Source organism: Oryctolagus cuniculus, chromosome 5 (assembly GCF_051225735.1).
Source record: "Oryctolagus cuniculus isolate XC-2025 breed Fujian yellow rabbit chromosome 5, ASM5122573v1, whole genome shotgun sequence".
NCBI classification, from domain to species: domain Eukaryota; kingdom Metazoa; phylum Chordata; class Mammalia; order Lagomorpha; family Leporidae; genus Oryctolagus; species Oryctolagus cuniculus.
In genome coordinates, this window is record NC_142871.1 from 60,102,324 (window position 1) to 60,122,306 (window position 19,983).

The 19,983-nt window shown below is 39.1% G+C and overlaps 1 protein-coding gene across 8 annotated transcripts in view; it reads left to right on the forward strand.

The window, feature by feature from the left end:
* Positions 1 to 19,983, forward strand: part of REV3L (REV3 like, DNA directed polymerase zeta catalytic subunit) — a 192,145-nt gene that overhangs the window by 138,219 nt on the left and 33,943 nt on the right. For all 8 annotated transcript variants that reach the window (XR_011388583.2, XR_011388582.2, XR_016234543.1 and 5 more), the window contains 4 exons: positions 628 to 746; positions 3,900 to 4,018; positions 17,035 to 17,176; positions 19,284 to 19,528. Coding sequence is in view for 5 of the 8 variants with exons in the window: in XM_070073697.2 (XP_069929798.2) it covers positions 628 to 746; positions 3,900 to 4,018; positions 17,035 to 17,176; positions 19,284 to 19,528 (625 nt within the window). In the remaining 3 variants the exon portion in view is untranslated. The remainder of the gene's footprint in view (positions 1 to 627; positions 747 to 3,899; positions 4,019 to 17,034; positions 17,177 to 19,283; positions 19,529 to 19,983) is intronic.

A 19,983-nucleotide genomic window follows, 5' to 3' on the forward strand; every position in this document is an offset into this window, starting at 1 on the left:
AGCTGTGCCAATCCTAAGCCAGGAGCCAAGAGCTTCTTCGGGTCTCCCATGCAGGTGCAGGGGCCCAAGGACCTGGTCCATCTTCTACTGATTTCCCAGGCCATAGCAGAGAGCTGGATCGGAAGTAGAGCAGCCAGGTCTTGAACCAGCACCCATATGGGATGCCGGCTTTTCAGGCCAGGGTGTTAACCCACTGAGCCACAGCATTGGCCCCCAGACATTTTTTCTTATCATTAGTTGCGAAACATTAAGTATTAGCTATTTACTTAACATTTGCATCGTATTTGGTATTATAGGTAATCTGGAGATGATTTCAGATATTCACAAGGATGTGTATATGTTATAAGCAAATACTATGTCATTTTGGAAGGGGTTTGAGAATACACAGATTTGGGTATTGAGAGGGTAAGGGTCTTGGATGTGATGTACAGAAAGAGCAGAGTGTTTGTTTTCAGTTGTTTTTATCTCACAACATTCTTTCATTATTTTAAGAAAAATTTTCTTGCCAATATAAAATAGACTATGAATTATATTTAATCTTTACCCTATTATTCTCATTTTCTTTGCCATGATTTTCTTGAAAATATTTTCTGTGAACCCTGACACAATCTATATTCATTTCTAAAGATGACAAGATTGAGAACAGATTTGCAGCTGAAAGAGATGAGTATGGATCAGATACAATGAGTGAGATAAATATTGTTGGCCGAATTACACTAAATCTATGGAGAATTATGAGAAATGAGGTAAGGGGCTTTATCTAAAATTTTATTTAGAGATAAGAGACTAGATCAATATGATGTAATTAATGTTGAAAGTGCAGCTTACTATGTAGCTTATGCTTTTAATGAATTTTATTATACTTGAATTATAAAATACTACTACCTAAAATGCAAAACTACTGAAGTATTGATTAATTTTAATTTTTCCATTTGTGTGCATGATAGCAACACCTAGAAAAGTCTATAACTATAATAAAATATTATGTTGTATGTGATGAATATTGTATAATTTCATCTTTTTTTGCACTTAAATAATTTTTGCACTTGTGGCTAGATGAATTCAGATTGGTCTTATTGATTATGGTAGTAAGAAAAATTCAGCCTAGATTAGGAAGGAACTTCTTAAACTAAGGGTATTTAAATACTGACCAGATTAATAAGATAAATTGGCAAGACCTTCTTTGGAAATAGTGACTAGCAACATCCAGTGAGGCTTTGGGGGTCCAAATAAGGATTTTTGTTAGAAAAATTTCAACAAACTACACCATTATTTTTCTGTCATTTAGAGAAATATTTTTTTCATGGACAAATAGAAGATTATGATTTTCCAGATAATATGTATATTCTTGAAGTTGCCTGGTATCTTTTATTGAAATGTAAGAAAGATTTGGCACAATGTTTAAGACACCCACAGCCAATATCAGAGTGGCTGTTTTCAAATCCTGGCTCAGCTTTCCATTCTAGCTTCATATTAATACACACCCTAGGAGGCAGGGTTTTCTTAAACAAAAGCAAAAGAGGGACCAGGCACTGTGGCCTAGAGGGTGAGGCTGCTGCCTGCAGTGCCAGCATCCCATATGGGCTCTTCGTTTCCAAACCAGCTCTCTGCTATGGCCTGGGAAGACAATAGAGGATGGCCCAAGTCCTTGGGCCCTTGCATCCGTGTGGGAGACCCAGATGAAGCTCCAGGCTCAGCTCCAGCCATTGTGGAGTGAACCAGCGGATGGAAGACCTCTCTCTGTCTCACTCTGCCTCTGCCTCTCTGTAACTCTGCCTTTCAAGTAAACAAATAAGTCTTTAAAAAAAAGGGGGGGGGGGGCAAGAGAAAGAGATGATGTACAAGGGAGTGACTGTGAAATTTAAACTAGATAAAGAGTAAAGTGAGACCAGGGCCCTGAATGGAGTAAGATGGGATAAGAGACGATGGTCAAAGAATGGGATGCATGAGACTGTGGAGGGGGTACACTTACCTGGAGGATGGTCACGAGAGTGAGTGACTAGTTGAATGAAAGACAAAATCATTGGAGGAACAAAGTTCAAAAGATAACTTTGTTTCTCCACATAAATTTTGCTTTCTAAATACAAAATTTGGCAGTAACTATAGACTTTTTCCTTTAAACATTGAGTACATATAGTGCCATTCACTTTTGTAATTGGTACTGCAGAGGAGAAACCTAAGGTCTAGCCAATTATATCTTTTATTGCTTCTGTTCCTTTTGTGTTGGGCTTTCCTTTAAGAAGCTAAGTGTTAACTTCTTTCTCTTTGTCCTAGTATCTGCATTTTCAAAGAGCCCTCTGGATTTACTATCCACATCACTAAGTTGATCTTTAGTAGAACTATGCTACTTACTACTTTCAATGTGGATTTCATTTTATTACTGATTTTACATTCTTTCCTCATCTAATCTTGTTGCCTTTATACCTCATTCTTGAACCTTTTCCACCTTTTCATAACCTATCCAGGGGGTGTGTGTGTTAAGTATGCCAAAACTGGTTTTCTGGAGATTGGCAGTAATTGTACGTAAAGCAAGATCACTTTGGATCACTGCACTGAGATAAAACTAATATTTGATCTTTATTTTGTACTTTCTGGATTGTAGAAATGAAAAAGATTATATTTAGAGATTAAAATGTAACTGCAATGTGAAGTGCTATTTGAATTATTATTCAGAATCCCAAGCTGACCTAAGAAAGGGAACCACTGGTTCCTTAATTTCCATTTTGCCTGGAAATCCCTTGCCATTGTCTGGGTTGCTTTCTAGAGGCATTTTTATTTATTTGTGCCCTTTTTCAGTGTTCTTTTCCTATTAATACATTTACCTGTATATTTTGAAGATGGGAAAACGTTTCTATCATTTTCTATCTTTTGCTTTTGGCATAAAATTAAATGATTCTATAATGCTTGTGAATTGGATCCTAGTAACATAATTCTTGGCGGGGGGGGTGGGGGAGGGAAGGAGTGTCGCTCCCCTATTCGCGGAACAGAACCCTGCGCTGTTCTTTTGTCTGCTTGGCCCTTCCTGGGTTTGCTACTGGTCCTTCCCGGGTTGGCTGCTGGTCCTTCCCGGGTTGGCTGCTGGTTCTTCCCGGGTTGGCTGCCGACCCCTCCACCTCCGTGGAGGGGCGGCTCCCCCTGCCACTTTACCCACTTCTGCGGGGGAGCGGCACACTGCCGGCCGGCTCTCTCAGGGGCTGCTCAGATGTTATCCGGATGTTCCCTGTGCATGTTGTCTCTCTCCTCCTTTATAGTCCTCTTCCACCAATCCCAACTCTGCTACCCACACGCCGAGCATGCTGCTCTCCTCCAATCAGGAGCAGGATCAGCTCCTGCAGCTTGTCAAACTGATGAGGCAGCTGCATAGAGGTTGTTTGGTCTCTTTCTCTCAGCGCCATATTGTGGGAGAGCAGATGCATAGAATAAGTCTTAATTCCAGTAACTTAGTCTAGTCTCAGTTGCTCCCCACAAAGGAGGAAAAATGTTTTCCTCTTAACTAGACAACTCATTCTTGAATCTGTGGAATCCCATTAATCAGCATGAAGTCAAGAATCAGAAAGTAAGTATGGAAAGAATAAAAAGTTAATTTGCTTCCCAATGTTTTTATCAATATTTGTATTGATATAGAGTATAAAAAGAATTGACAAGAACTACCAAATCATAAAATAAATGTTTCATGACCAAGTTGAATCTCATTAGGTCTGTTTTTTTCCCAGTTAAATATTAATTTATTATGAATATTTCTATGTAGTAGGCTGTACATAGTTTTCAATTAATTATGATTCAGTTGTGATATAAACCACTTTTATAACTAGTTTTCCTATCTAAAGAGATTTCAGGATCTTTTAGAACCAAATTTACTACATAATTTTGTTATAATGGTATCTTACTTTTTTTCTTAGGTGGCCCTAACTAACTACACCTTTGAAAATGTCAGCTTTCACATTCTTCATCAGCGTTTCCCTCTCTTTACCTTTCGAATGTTGTCAGATTGGTTTGATAACAAGACAGACCTGTACAGGTAATGTTTAATAACTCTGAAGATGGTAATATCTCTTTTTTAAAATCACATATTGAGATATAATTTATATGCAATAAAATTCAGACATTTAGAGTAGACTGTTCAGTGACTAAAAAATTCACCCTGTAATAACTACCCCAGTCAAGATAAGCAACAAGGTGGCCAGCTCTGCTGCACCCCATATGGATGCCAGTTCTAATCCCTGCTGCTCCTCTTCGGATCCAGCTCTCTGTTGTGGCCTGGGAAAGCACTAGAAGATGGCCCAAGTGCTTGGGCCCCTGCACCCACATGGGAAACCTGCAGGAAGCTCCTGGCTCCTGGCTTTGGGTCTGCTCAGCTCCGACCATTGCAGCCATTTGAGGACTAAACCAGTGGCTAGAAGACCCTTCTCTCTGTCTCTCTCACTGTCTGTAACTCTACCTGTCAAACAAATTTTTTTAAAAATATTTAAAAAAAAAAAAAAGATAAACAACAAATACTCAGAAAATTCTCTGGTACAGCTTTGGTGTCAACTTGCTTATGCCTTAACTAGTTAAATACTAGTTGGATTTCTATTACTATAGATTATTTCCACCAGTTCTAGAACTTCATGTAAATGAAAATATTAATTACTCACTTTGTGTCAGACTTCTTTGAAGAAATTCAGCATGATGGTTTTTTAAATTTTTTATTTTTTTAACTTTTATTTAATGAATATAAATTTCCAAAGTACAGCTTATGGATTACATTGCCCCCCTCCCCCATAACTTCCCTCCCACCCGCAACCTCCCCTTTCCCGCTCCCTCTCCCATTCCATTCACATCAAGATTCATTTTCAATTCTCTTTATATACAGAAGATCAGTTTAGCATATATTAAGTGAAGATTTCAACAGTTTGCACTCACATGGAAACACAAAGTGAAAAATACTGTTTGAGTACTGGTTATAGCATTAAATCACAATGTACAGCACATTAAGGACAGAGATCCTACATGAGGAGTAAGTGCACAGTGACTCCTGTTGTTGACTTAACAAATTGACACTCTTGTTTATGGCATCAGTAATCACCCTAGGCTCTTGTCATGAGTTTCCAAGGCTATGGAAGCCTTTTGAGTTCACCAACTCTGATCATATTTAGACAAGGTCATAGTCAAAGTGGAAGTTCTCTCCTCCCTTCAGAGAAAGGTACCTCCTTCTTTGATAGCCCGTTCTTTCTACTGGGATCTCACTCGTGGAGATCTTTTATTTAGGTTTGGTTTGGGTTTTTTTTAGAGTGTTTTGGCTTTCCATGCCTAAAATACTCTCATGGGCTCTTCAGCTGGATCCGCATGCCTTAAGGGCTGATTCTGAGGCCAGAGTGCTGCTTAAGACATCTGCCATTCTGTGAGTCTGCTGTGTATCTCGCTTCCAGTGTTGGATCGTTCTCTCCCTTTTTTATTCTATCGGTTAGTATTAGCAGACACTGGTCTTGTTTATGTGATCCCTTTGGTTCTTAGTCCTATCATTCTGATCAATTGTGAACAGAAATTGATCACTGGGACTAGTGAGATGGCACTGGTACATGCCACCTTGATGGGATTGAATTGGAATCCCCTGGTATGTTTCTAACTCTACCGTTTGGGGCAAGTCAGCTTGAGCATGTCCCAAATTGTACATTTTCTCCCTCTCGTATTCCCACTCTTATATTTAACAGCGATCACTTTTCAGTTAAGTTTCAACACTTAAGAATAACTGTGTATTGATTACAGTATTCAACCAAAAGTGTTAAGTAGAACAAACAAACAAAAAATACTAAGAGGGATAACGTATTAAGTTGTTCATCAACAGTCAGGGCAAGGGCTGATCAAGTCACCGTTTCTCATAGTGTTCATTTCACTTTAACAGGTTTCCTTTTTGGTGCTCAGTTAGTTGTCACCTATCAAGGAGAATAAGTGGTATTTGTCCCTTTGGGATTGGCTTATTTCACTCAGCATAATGTTTTCCAAATTCCTAACAGGGATCACTTTTCAGTTAAAATTTAAACACCTAAGAATAATTGTGTGTTAATTACAGAGTTCAACCAATAGTACTAGAACAAAAAAAAAATACTAAAATGGATAAAGTATTACATTGTACATCAACCGTCAGGACAAGGGCCTGTCAAGTCACTGTTTCTCATAGTGTCAATTTCATTTCAACAAGTTTCCCCTTTGGTGCTCAGTTAGTTGTCGCCGATCAGGCAGAACATATGATATTTGTCCCTTTGGGACTGGCTTAATTCACTCAGCATAATATTTTCCAGATTCCTCCATCTTGTTGCAAATGACCGGGTTTCATTGTTTTTGACTGCTGTGTAGTATTCTATAGTGTTCATGTCCCATAATTTCTTTATCCAGTCTACTGTTGATGGGCATTTGGGTTGGTTCCAGGTCTTAGCTCTTGTGAATTGAGCTGCAATAAACATTAATGTGCAGACAGCTTTTTTGTTTGCCAATTTCATTTCCTTTGGGTAAATTCCAAGTAGTGGGATGGCTGGGTTGTATGGTAGGGTTATATTCAGGTTCCTGAGGAATCTCCAAACTGACTTCCATAGTGGCTTAACCAATTTGCATTCCCACCAACAGTGGGTTGGTGTCCCTTTTTCCCCACATCCTCGCCAGCATCTGTTGTTGGTAGATTTCTGAATGTGAGCCATTCTAACTGGGGTGAGGTGAAACCTCATTGTGGTTTTGATTTGCATTTCCCTGATTGCTAGTGATCTTGAACATTTTTTCATGTGTCTGTTGGCCATTTGGATTTCCTCTTTTGAAAAATGTCTATTGAGGTCCTTGTCCCATCTCTTAAGTGGGTTTTTTATTTTGATGTTGTGGAGTTTCTTGATTTCTTTGTAGATTCTGGTTATCAACCCTTTATCAGTTGCATAGTTTGCAAATATTTTTTCCCATTCTGTTGGTTGCCTCTTCACTTTCTTGATTGTATCTTTTGAAGTACAGAAACTTCTCAATTTGATGCAATCTCAAATGTTAATTTTGGCTTTGACTGCCTGTGCTTCTGGGGTATTTTCCAAGAAGTCTTTGCCAGTACCTATATCTTGCAGGGTTTCTCCAATGCTCTCTAATAATTTGATGGTGTTGGGTCGTAGATTTAAGTCTTTAATCCATGTTGAGTGAATTTTTGTATAAGGTGAAAGGTAGGGGTCTTGCTTCATGATTCTGCACGTGGAAATCCAATTTTCCCAGCACCATTTATTGAATAGACTGTCCTTACTCCAGGGATTGTTTTTGGATCCTTGATCAAATATAAGTTGGCTGTAGATGTTTGGATTGATTTCTGGTGTTTCTATTCTGTTCCATTGGTCAATCTGTTTCTGTACCAGGACCATGCTGTTTTGATTACAACTGCCCTGTAGTATGTCCTGAAATCTGGTATTGTGATGCCTCCAGCTTTGTTTTTGTTGTACAAGATTGCTTTAGCTATTCGAGGTCTCCTGTTTCTCCATATGAATTTCAGCATCATTTTTTCCAGATCTGAGAAGAAGGTCTTCGGTATCTTGATTGGTATTGCATTGAATGTATAAATTGCTTTTGGGAGAATGGACATTTTGATGATGTTGATTCTTCCAATCTATGAGCATGGAAGATTTTTCCATTTTCTGGTATCCTCCTCTATTTCTTTCTTTGAGGTTTTGTAATTTTCATCTTAGAGATCTTTAACGTCCTTCGTTAAGTTTATTCCAAGGTATTTGATTGTATTTGTAGCTATTGTGAATGGGATTGATCTTAGGAGTTCTTCCGCAGCCGTGGCATTGCCTGTGTATACAAAGGCTGTTGATTTTTGTGCATTGATTTTATATCCTGCTACTTTGCCAAACTCTTCTGTGAGTTCCAGTAGTCTCTTTGTAGAGTTCTTTGGGTCCCCTAACTAAAGAATCATATCATCTGCAAAGAGGGATAGTTTGAGTTCTTCTTTCCCAATTTGTATCCCTTTAATTTCTTTTTCTTGCCTAATAGCTCTGGCTAGAACTTCCGGAACTATATTGAATAGCAGTGGTGAGAGTGGGCATCCCTGTCTGGTACCAGATCTCAGTGGAAATGCTTCCAGCTTTTCCCCATTCAATAGGATGTTGGCCGTGGGTTTTTCATAAATTGCTTTGATTGTATTGAGGAATGTTCCTTCCATACCCAGTTTGCTTAGAGTTTTCATCATGAAAGGGTGTTGTGTTTTATCAAATGCTTTCTCGGTGTCTATTGAGATAATCATATGGTTTTTCTTCTGTAGTCTGTTAATGTGGTGTATCACATTGATTGTTTTGCGAACATTGAATCATCCCTGCATACCAGGGATGAATCCCACTTGGTCTGGGTGGATGATTTTCCTGATGTGTTGTTGTACTCTATTGGCCAGAATTTTATTGAGGATTTTTGCGTCTATGTTCATCAGGGATATTGGTCTGTAATTTTCTTTCAGTGTTGCATCTTTCTCTGGCTTAGGGATTAAGGTGATGCTGGCGTCATAGAAAGAATTTGGGAGCATTCCCTCTTTTTCGATTGTTCTGAATAGTTTGAGAAGAAATGGGATTAGTTCTTCTTTAAATGTCTGGTAGAATTCAGCAGTGAATCCATCTGGTCCTGGGCTTTTCTTTGTTGGGAGGGCCTTTATTACTGTTTCAATTTCTGTCTCAGTTATGAGTCTGTTTAGGTTTTCGATGTCTTCCTGGTTCATCCAGGAATCTATCCATTTCTGATAGGTTTCCCTGTTTGCTGGCATACAAGTCCTTGTAGTAATTTCTGATGATTCTTTTTATTTCTGTGGTGTCTGTTGTTACGTTTCCTTCTTCATCTCTGATTTTATTGATTTGGGTCTTTTCTCTTCTTTTTTTAGTTAGTTGGGCCAATGGGTGTCAATTTTGTTTATTTTTTCAAAAAACCAGCTCCTCGTTTGGCTGATTTTTTTTTTGTAATTTTTTTTGATTCAATCCTGTTGATTTCTTCTCTGATTTTAATTATTTCTCTTCTCCTACTAGATTTGGGTCTGGTTTGCTGAAGATTTTCTAGATCCTTGAGATGAGTTGAAAACTCATCTATTTGGTGCCTTTACAATTTCTTGATGTAGGCACCTATTGATATAAACTTTCCTCTTAACACTGCTTTTGCTGCGTCCCATAAGTTTTGTTATGTTGTGCTGTTATCCTCATTTACTTCCAGAAAATTTTTGATTTCTCTTTTAATTTCTTCTATGACCCATTGTTCATTTAGGAGCATGTTGTTCAATCTCCATGTGTTTGCGTATGCTCTAGGGATTCCTGAATTGCTAATTTCCAACTTCATTCCTTTATGGTCTGAGAAGCTGCATGGTATGATTCTTTTTTTTTTTTTTTTTTTTTTTTTTTTGACAGGCAGAGTGGACAGTGAGAGAGAGAGACAGAGAGAAAGGTCTTCCTTTGCTGTTGGTTCACTCTCCAATGGCCGCCGCAGCCCGCGCTGCGGCCGGCGCACCGCGCTGATCCGATGGCAGGAGCCAGGAGCCAGGTGCTTTTCCTGGTCTCCCATGGGGTGCAGGGCCCAAGCACTTGGGCCATCCTCCACTGCACTCCCTGGCCACAACAGAGCTGGCCTGGAAGAGGGGCAACCGGGACAGAATCCGGCGCCCCGACCGGGACTAGAACCCGGTGTGCCGGCGCCGCTAGGCGGAGGATTAGCCTAGTGAGCTGCGGCGCCGGCCTGCATGGTATGATTCTAATTCTTTTGAATTTGCTGAGACTTGCTTTATGGCCTAGTATGTGGTCAATCCTAGAGAAGGTTCCATGTACTTCTGAGAAGAATGTAAAATCTTTAGCTGTAGGATTGAAAGTTCTGTAGATATCTGTTAGATCCATTTGGGCTATAGTGTTGTTTAAATCTACTATCTCCTTGATCTGTCTATTTCTGAGAGTGGAGTATTGAAGTCCCCCAGTGCTATTGTATTGGGGTCTAAGTCTCCCTTTAAGTCCCTTAACAAATCTTTTAAATAAACTGGTGCCCTGTAATTAGGTGCATATACATTGATAATCATTATATCTTCCTGTTGAATTGATCCCTTAATCATTATATAGTGCCCCTCTTTGTCTCTCCTAACAGTTTTTGTGGTAAAGTTTATGTTGTCCAATATTAAGATGGCTACGCCCGCTCTTTTTTCATTTCTGTTGGCATGGTATATCTTTTTCCAGCCTTTTACTTTCAGTCTGTATGCATCTTTGTTGGTAAGATGTGTTTCTTGTAAGCAGCAAATAGATGGGTTTTGTTCCTGAACCCAATCAGCCAATTGGTGTCTTTTAACTGGACAGTTCAGGCCATTAACGTTCAATGTGACTATTGATAAGTAGTAACTTTGCCCTGCCATTTGCCGAAGATATTTTCTAATATATGTTTTGATCTTTTGCTGTGAGGTTTCCTTCCTTTACCTTCTTTCATATTGATGACCGTGTTTCTGTGTTTCAGTGTGTAACACATCTTTAAGAATCTTTTGCAGGGCTGGACGAGTGGCGACAAATTCAATTTCTGTTTGCTATGAGAGGTCTTTATTTCACCTTCATTCACAAATGAGAGCTTTGCAGATTATAATATTCTGGGCTGGCAGTTTTTTCTCTTAGTACCTGGGCTGTGTCTCACCATTCCCTCCTGGCTTGTAGGGTTTCTGATGAGAAGTCAGCTGTGAGTCTGATTGGAGATCCTCTGAGAGTAATCTGACGTTTCTCTCTTGCACATTTTAGGATCTTTTCTTTATGTTTCACTGTGGTGAGTTTAATTACAACGTGTTGTGGTGAGGATCTCTTTTGGTCATGTTTATTAGGGGTTCTATGAGCTTCCTGTACTAGGATCTTTCTGTCCTTCTCCAAACCTGGGAAATTTTCCGCTAGTATCTCACTAAAAAGGCCTTCTAATCCTTTCTCCCTCTCCATGCCTTCAGGAACTCCTAGAACCTGAATGTTGGATTTTTTAATAGTATCCTGTAGATTCCCGACAATATTTTTTAGATTTCTAATTTGCTCTTCTTTTCTTTGGTTTGACAGTATATTTTCCTGTTCTCTGTCTTCTAAGTCTGATATTCTCTCTTCTGCTTCACCCATTCTGTTTTTAAGGCTCTCTAATGTGTTTGTCATTTGATCTATTGAATTCTTCATTTCATTATGATTTCTTGTCACTATCCCAGTTTCATGTTCTACTAGTTGTTTCATTTCATTTTGATTCCTCCTTAATATTTCATTTTCACGAGATTTTCTATCTTGTCCATTAAGGATTTCTGTAATTCAATAATTTGTTTTTGAGAACTTCTTAATGTTCTTATCAATTTTTTGAGATCTGCTTCTTGTATTCTTCTATCTCATCATCTTCATAATCTTGAATTGGGGTGTCTTTTTCATTTGGGGGAGTCATAGTGTCTTCCTTGTTCTTGTTACCTTGGTTTCTGCGTTTGTTGTTTGGCATATTGGAGATATTATTTGTGTTTTTTTGCTGTGGTGTTTTTTCTCGTTACACTATGACTCTAGATTAAGTGGACTGTCTGCTTTTGATGGATCTTTAGAGGCTGTGATGGGTGTGGCCAGAGAGCTCTGGTTCTTCAGGGTTAAGGGTGTGCCAAAGGTGACTCACCCAGATTGTTCTCTTGCTCGTTCTCGGGTTCTCTCTCTCTCTCTCTTTTTTTTTTTTTTTTTTTTTTTTTTTTTTTTTTTTTTTTTGACTCAGTTGGGAAGTAATTCCACACAGCTGAGTGGAATTGAGAGTAGTTGGTGTATGAAATCTGGACCCTGTGGGTATTTGTCTGCTCTACCCCTAGGACCACACAAAGAGTTTATGCAGCCCTCAGTGTGGTCTCAAATTTCTCTGCAGTCTCTCACCAGGTTGCCAAGGTTACCTAGTTTGTATACTTGGTGAGTCGTGTGTCCCCCCCCCGATTTTCACAGTCTCAGTTCGTTAGCTCCATGCTTTCCTAGGTCTTAACCTCCTGTTATTTCTCCCCACCAGAGTCAGGTTTTTCTGCTTGGCTAATGGCCGGCGCCACTTTGCATACGTAAAATGGCACCTGCTCTTTGTCTTGCTTGGCTTTGTAAGGTGAGTGGAGAGAGAGGCTATTGTCCGTGCCGGTTCCCTTTATTTATTCGTTTTTTTCTCTCCTCCAGGCAGCCTGGTGAACTTTCCCCAGTGGGGCTTCAGGCCTCGTTCCCTCTAGGCTCTTTCTGCCTTTCCCCGCCAATGTCTTGGGTTACTGAGGTTTTTGTCTCACCTCCCCTTCCAGCGCTGTTGCGCAGACTCTGCAGCTCAACTCCCGCGGCTCAGCTTCCACACAGTGGGTGATCTTGCTCTCCCCGTAGGTCCTCCGTGTCACATCCACTAGATCTGGAAGAGTTTCCTCTGCAATTTTTTCCTGAACCTTTTCCTGAGGCTACAGTAACTCCACTTTTATTAAACTATCTTTTCCCGGACTATCGGTGCACAGCCTCACTATTCCGCCATCTTGGCTCCACTCAGCATAATGGTTCTTAAAATTCAACTGTGTTGCATAAACCAGTAGTTTGTTCATTTTTATTATTATATTCAGCTTATCCATTTACCTGCAAATGGACAGTTCTGGTTGTTTGTTTTTTTGCAAGTCTTGGTGTAAACATACATTTTCATTTCTCTAAAAGAGGAATTGCTAGGTATGTGGTTAGTTTGTATTAGCATTCTAAAACACAGTTGATCTTTGCCCTTTTTTTTTTTTTTTTTTTTTGGACAGGCAGAGTGGACAGTGAGAGAGAGAGAGAGAGAGAGAGGGAGAGAAAGGTCTGCCTTTGCTGTTGGTTCACCCTCCAACGGCCGCTGTGGCCAGCGCGCTGCGGCCGGTGCACCGCGCTGATCTGATGGCAGGAGCCAGGTACTTATCCTGGTCTCCCATGGGGTGAAGTACTTGGGCCATCCTCCACTGCACTTCCCTGGCCACAGCAGAGAGCTGGCCTGGAAGAGGGGCAACCGGGACAGAATCTGGCACCACGACTGGGACTAGAACCCGGTGTTGCCGGCGCCGCTAGGCGGAGGATTAGCCTAGTGAGCCACGGCGCTGACCAGCCCATTTTTCCGATATGAATCTGCTGGTGAAAATTCTCTTAGCTCTTATTTATCTGAAAATGTCTTTATTACACCCTGCTTTTGAATACTATTTTCACTGTCTGTCTCATCCTTGGGTTGAGTGGGGTTTTTATTGTTTTCTTTCACCTCTCTAAATACTTTGTTCTCTTTTCTTCAGGTCTTCATTTTTTCTGCTGAGAAATGAATAGTCATTCTAATGTACACATTTTCTTTTCAAAGTCAGGTTTAAAAAGTAGTTAACTGCTCTGGTTTGTTAATCTGTACAAAACTTACCGTGAAGGCAGAGGGGGTTTCTCCTGATCCAGCCTCATTCTTTGGAAGTTTCTGTTCTCCTTGGACTCAGAGATGGGACTTTCTCAGCAATCCTGCTTTTCCTACAGTGGCAATTGACCTCTGCCAAGCAGGTTTCCTGACCCACCCCAGAGTATAGATGGCTTTTTCTTTTACACCATTGAAAGCAATCTGTTCTCTTAACTGGAGATCCAGGGTGGGAAGCTTTTTTGCCACTTTCCGAGTGGTATACAGCTGTTGCTTGTCACTTATTGCAAGACCCATGTTTGGAACAGGGAGTGTTTCCTAAGCCCCTCCAACTTGACAGGATTCAGTCTCAAAATTCTGTCCTCTGTGCATAATGTCAGTAATTGGCTTTAAGTTTTGTTTAGGTTAGGTCTTAGACTAGAACAGAGGTTTCCCTTAAGACCTGATTTGTCTCGGCTCACGGCTGGATGCTGAACTTGCTAACCAGGAAGTAATGCACTCTATCCACTGTGGCTTTATTAGGTCTCCAAGCCCAGCACTGTCTGACTAGTTCTGCCCAAACTCAGCGCCCAAGCAGCTGCTCTCTGATAAGCCTCATGTGATTTTATCCTGTTCGGTTTCAGCACAGCCATGGACCAGTTATAGGGAATGCCACCTGTACGTCTAACCCCCAACTCCTGCTGCTTGTAGTGCCCGATCCACCAGACTGCACCTCTGAGCTGCTTGAAGGCTAATCTCTGCCTCTGCCTCTGCCATGTTAAGTGCTTAGACGCTAGCACATTAACCATATGTTTAGGAAGTTGTCTCCTCACTGAACTGATGTTCACATCATGAGTTTCGCTTCGCTCAAGAAGCAGTCTTAGGACAGACTTTTGGCTCCATGGTTAAGATACCAGGTAAAATGCCCACATCCTGTATCACATTTCCTGGGATTGATATGCAACTCCAGCTCCTGAACCTGGGTTTCTGCCTCTCACGTGGGACATCTGGGCTGAATTCCTAGCCCCGTGCCCCACTCAAAGCTAGTGTGAGCATTTGGGAAATGATGTACCAGAGGGGATTACTTGCTTGTGCACACTATTTTTTTTTTCTCTTTCTTTATTTCTGTTTCTTTCTTTCTTTCCTTCCTTTTATGTGTTTCTCAAATAAGTAACAGATAAATAAATTTTAAAAAGCAATCTTGCATTGTTTATTGTTCATTCCCCCAAAACTACTACCCTGACTCTTGTCCCAGTAGGGAGGCTAATCTAGTACCAATTATTCTACTACAGTCAAAATGGAAACTTTTTGCCTCTGCTTTTCTTTAACTTAAACATAATGCTAGTAATCACTGAAGAAATAGCTGTTTAAAGAATAAATGTGTCTGGTATTTAAAATGAGTGACTCTGCTTTTTGTATTACAAGGCTGCAAGATGGTGAGGATGAAATGGATAGCCTTAAAAACAATTTGATGTATTTTAGGAAAACTGCTTTCCAAGCATGTCATCTCATCTTACAATCCCTTTTGAGAAATTCCAGGGAATGGAAGAGAAATCACAGAAAGTGCTAAGTTTATGATCAAATCTTTCTAGAAACAGAAGCTTAGAAGAAATTATATATGAATAAATAAAACAAAACTTGGTATTAAACTTAATAGTGAAAACTATAGGGGCCAATGCTGTGGCATAGCAGGTAAGGCCACTGCCTGCAATGCTGGCATCCCATATGGGCGCCAGTTCAAGTCCCAGCTCCTCCACTTCCAACTCTGTGCTATGGCCTGGGAAAGCAATAGAAGATGGCCCAAGTCCTTTACACTCTGTGTGTCTGTGTGGGTACAAACTGTTGAAATCTTTACTTAGTATATACTAAGTTGATCTTCTGTATATAAAGATAATTGAAAATGAATCTTGATGAAGAATGGGATGGAGAGGAAGTGGGAGATGGGATGGTTGTGGATGGGAGGGAGGTTATGGAGGGAAAAGCCACTATAATCCAAAAGTTGTACTTTCAAAATCTATATTTATTAAATAAAAGTTTAAAAAAAAAGACCATTCTGGATAGCAGTATGTTCTTATATATTGGAAGCTTTGACCAAATCTAGAGATTTATGTGAAGGAAATATTTAAGCACCTGTACAAATTCTTACCAGTAAAAATGTTTATCATTTATTATTACAATAATAAAAGATAATCAGTGTACAGGGGCTCAACAAATTATAATCATTGAATAGCATACTCAGTAGCTATAAAATACATAAATGTTTAGTCATTTTAAGTTAGAAGTGCAAGTTATAAAAGAGTATTTGTTTTGTTAGAGAATTGTGTTTATAAAGTTTAGGATTTTTTTGTTTTTGCCTAATTCTTTTTAGCACTTTGATATAACTTTAATTCACTTAACATACAATTCTAAAGTGTACAAGTTCAGTGGCTTTTCGTATATTGACAGAGCTGTACAACTGTTATCACAATAAATTTTAAAATATTTTCTTTAGGCCAGCGCCACGGCTCACTAGGCTAATCCTCTGCCTTGTGGCGCCAGCACACCGGGTTCTAGTCCCGGTCGTGGTGCCGGATTCTGTCCCGGTTGCCCCTCTTCCAGGCCAGCTCTCTGCTGTGGCCCGGGAGTGCAGTGGAGGATGGCCCAAGTCCTTGGGCCCTTCACCCCATGGGAGACCAGGATAAGTACCTGGCTCCTGCCATCGGATCAGCGCAGTGCGCCGGCCGTGGCGGCCATTGGAGGGTGAACCAACGGCAAAGGAAGACCTTTCTCTCTGTCTGTCTCTCTCACTGTCCACTCTGCCTGTCAAAAAAAAAAAAAAAAAAAAAAAAAAAAAAAAATTTTTTTTTTCTTTGTCACCCAAAGAAAGACTGTATGTATCCCTTAATCATAACCCTCTAATTTGTCATCTCCCTTAACAGGTCAGCCCCACAGCCCTATTCTAGGCATCCATGAAGCTGCTTTGTGTCCCCATATGATTGCCTATTCTAGACAGTTCCTCTAAATACAGTCACATGCTATGTGACCTTTTATGGCTTGTTTCTTTTAGCCTAATGATTTCCAGATTGATCCATGCTATGGCATACATTAGTATTTTGTTTTATTTTAAAATAATATTTCATTGCACTTATTTAGTCATCCTTTGATGGACATTGGGTTGTTTCTAATTTTTTGGATATTATGTTTATGCAAAAAACACTGGTTAAAGGTTCTTTTTTAAGTTTAAGCAGAAAAGGTTCAGATTTTCACAAAATACTGATTTGATAATATATAACCTTATTAAAATTATTTTCTTGATTTTTCTAAATCTTCACCAAATGAGCTTTTATGTTGTCCTATGAGAAGACAGTACATGCGTTCATTGTAGGCTGATATTTACAATGATATTCCAAAGTCTTTATGTCCTTTAAAACCTGTAGATATACGTAATTACTACATATTCAGTGACATCTAAGAGAGAATGCTCTTTATAATAAAAATAGTGTAACATAAAATATTGACAGTAGCTGTCCCTTTAAATTATTATTTTAAACTTCGCATATTTTTATTGGGTTTGATATCATTGAAATGCCAAAATCTTCTAATGTTTAACTCCATCTCATATCAGGACTTCCTCCTTAGGTAATCTCCCTTTTAATATATAGGTTTTTGGCAGAAAATAGTACTAGTTTTAAGTGTTCAATTTTTTCCCTGATGTTAACAGCAAAGATTCTCTTTTGACAGATGGAAAATGGTTGATCATTATGTTAGCCGTGTCCGTGGAAATCTCCAAATGTTAGAACAGCTAGATGTGATTGGGAAGACCAGTGAAATGGCTAGACTTTTTGGCATTCAGTTTTTACATGTACTGACAAGAGGTTCACAGGTAAGAAATCAGTTTCCTTGCACACTTGGAACTTCTACATTAGTAATATACTTTTCAGATGTTTGAAGTTATGTGATTTTTTAAACTTTATGATATGAAGTAATCAACTAGATATTCAAATCTTATAATTTTATTTTCTGGTAAACTTAAATTTTACTGTAACAGCTCCATCTTTTATTTTCTATGTATACCAACTTTCTGGCCACTACCAAGTTTTCCATGGTATTAAGAGAGTAAATGTCCATGCCCTGGAGAATATTACCATCCTGAATATTGTTAGTGTGATTTAGAGACACTCTTAAAACTGGGAAAGCAACGTAGAAAGTCTCCCTCTTTACATTTCTTACTTTGGTTTGTTCTAGCTCCCAAGAGATTATTTGGATTTGAAAATGAAGGTATTTGGAAATCAATGTTAGCTGTCTATGCAATGTTTAAATGGCTACAAAGCCATATCTTTCTTATTTCCCAAGGATATAATAAGAGATTTTGACAAACACTGTGCTGAAAATTATTTTCATACATCCATTCAACAGATATTTATTTGAATGCTGATAGCTTGTTAAGCACTATACTGGACATCAGGAATATTCCATTAAGTCACTCAGGTTCCTTAACCTCATGAAACCTTTAATTTTAATTACTTCATTTCTATAACATTCTCCAATCTACCACTACAGTAAATATTGCAAAAATAGGTTTCTAACTACTTTGTCATTATGTGTTTAATTAATTTTATTGATCATAAGCTATTATGTTCTGACAAGTTCAAAAAAATTTTTGACCTGGCTTATATTAGAAACAAAGATAATCTAAAAACCACTTGAGACTATTTCAGTCATATTGATTCTTATAAGTGCTTTCTTTTTTTTAAAAAAAAAGATTCATTTATTTATTTGAAAGTCAGAATTACACAAAGAGAAGGAGAGGCAGAGAGAATCTTCCATCGACTGGTTCACTCCCCAACTGGCCACAACGGGCAGAGCTGTGCCTATCTGAAGCCAGGGACCAGGAGCTTCTTCCAGGTGCAGGGATCCAAGGACGTAGGCATATTCTACTGCTTTCCCAGGCCATTGCAGAGAGCTGGATTGGAATTGGAGCAGCTGGGTCTTGAACCAGTGCCCATATGGGATGCCAGCACTGCAGGCAGCGGTTTTATCCGCTACGCCACAGTGCCGACCCTATGTGCTTTCTTTTCTAATATCCCACACTATCTGCTTAAGAGTAGTTATTATGGGCTGATGCTGTGGTGCAGTGCATTAAGCCATTGCTTGTGACACCAGCATCCCACACAGGTGCCAGTTTGAGTCCTGGCCGCTACACTTCAGATCAAGATCCCTGCTAATGCACCTGGGAAAGCAGCAAAAGATGGCCCAAGTTCTTGGGTCCCTGCTACCCATGTGGGAGATCCAGATGAAGTTCCAGGCACCTGGGTGTGGGCATGCTATTGTAGCCATCTGGAGAATGAAGCCCAATGGAAGATGGATCTCTTCTCTCTCCTCTCTCCTGTCATGTTGCCTTTCAAATTAATACATAAATCTTTTTTAAAAAAGAGTGATTATTACAGTCTGAAGTAAGTTACCCTTCAATTCTGGAATCCTTGTTTCCTTCTTGAAAAAGTGGGATATTAAATAGATTTTTTTTGTTTAAAAAAAATGTGGAACATTTATCTATTTCAAGTTTCCTATCAAATATTTCATTATTTAGTTCTCCCCAAAAAATTATTGCTTATCCTTTCAAATGAAATTGTCAAAATATACAGTTGTTTGTCCTAAACCTGCTTATTATGGTATAAAAACTACATACTATATACAAATATATAGTATTTAAAAATAAGAAGAAATTAATTGAATGTCTTTGCAGAATTGACTTATTTCATAAATTGTTTGGCATGGGCATAGGGAAGGATTTACTTACATCCTCTTTCAGCATCTGAAAGCAGACTAAATAATTAATACTGTATAAATGCATTGTGAAGAAATCATGCAGTCTTATCCTGAAGAACAAAACAGCCCCAAATGACAATCATATATGTAAATGACCAATCCATTCATGCATTCATATTTAAACAAAATTTCTTTTGTTCTCACCTCTCCCTCCCTGTTTGCAGTACCGTGTGGAATCAATGATGTTGCGTATTGCCAAACCAATGAATTATATTCCGGTGACACCCAGTGTTCAGCAGAGATCTCAAATGAGAGCCCCACAGTGTATTCCTCTAATTATGGAACCTGAGTCCCGCTTCTATAGCAATTCTGTACTTGTTCTAGATTTCCAGTCATTATATCCTTCTATTGTGATTGCATACAACTACTGTTTTTCTACCTGCCTTGGCCACGTGGAGAACTTAGGAAAGTAAGATTTCTTCATGTTTATTATTATGTTGTTGTGCTTTCAGACTTCTTACTAAATAAAATGAGACAGGCTTTCTTTGAGTTTCTTTGCACTTGACACTCTTCTGAGCAAAATGTGTGGGCTGTAACAACCTAGTCATCATATTGTCTTACTAATTGACAAGGATCATCATATGATAAACTAGCTTCTGGTTGCATGACCAAATTGTGAATGGATCAGCCTTGCAATTATGTTTCACTCTCTGTGTACTTAGGGTTTCTTAAAGGGAAAGTTAATTTTAATTGTTGATGTAACTCACCTTTCAGTGAAAACGTTTGAGGATTATGATCCTACAATTTCAGCTATCACCTTTTCATTTTTCTGTGAAATAGCCTGTGGCTTTGAAAAAGTTAAATGTTAGGCTTTATAAACTCAGATAAATTTACAAGATGAATGAGAATAGGATTTTAAATTCT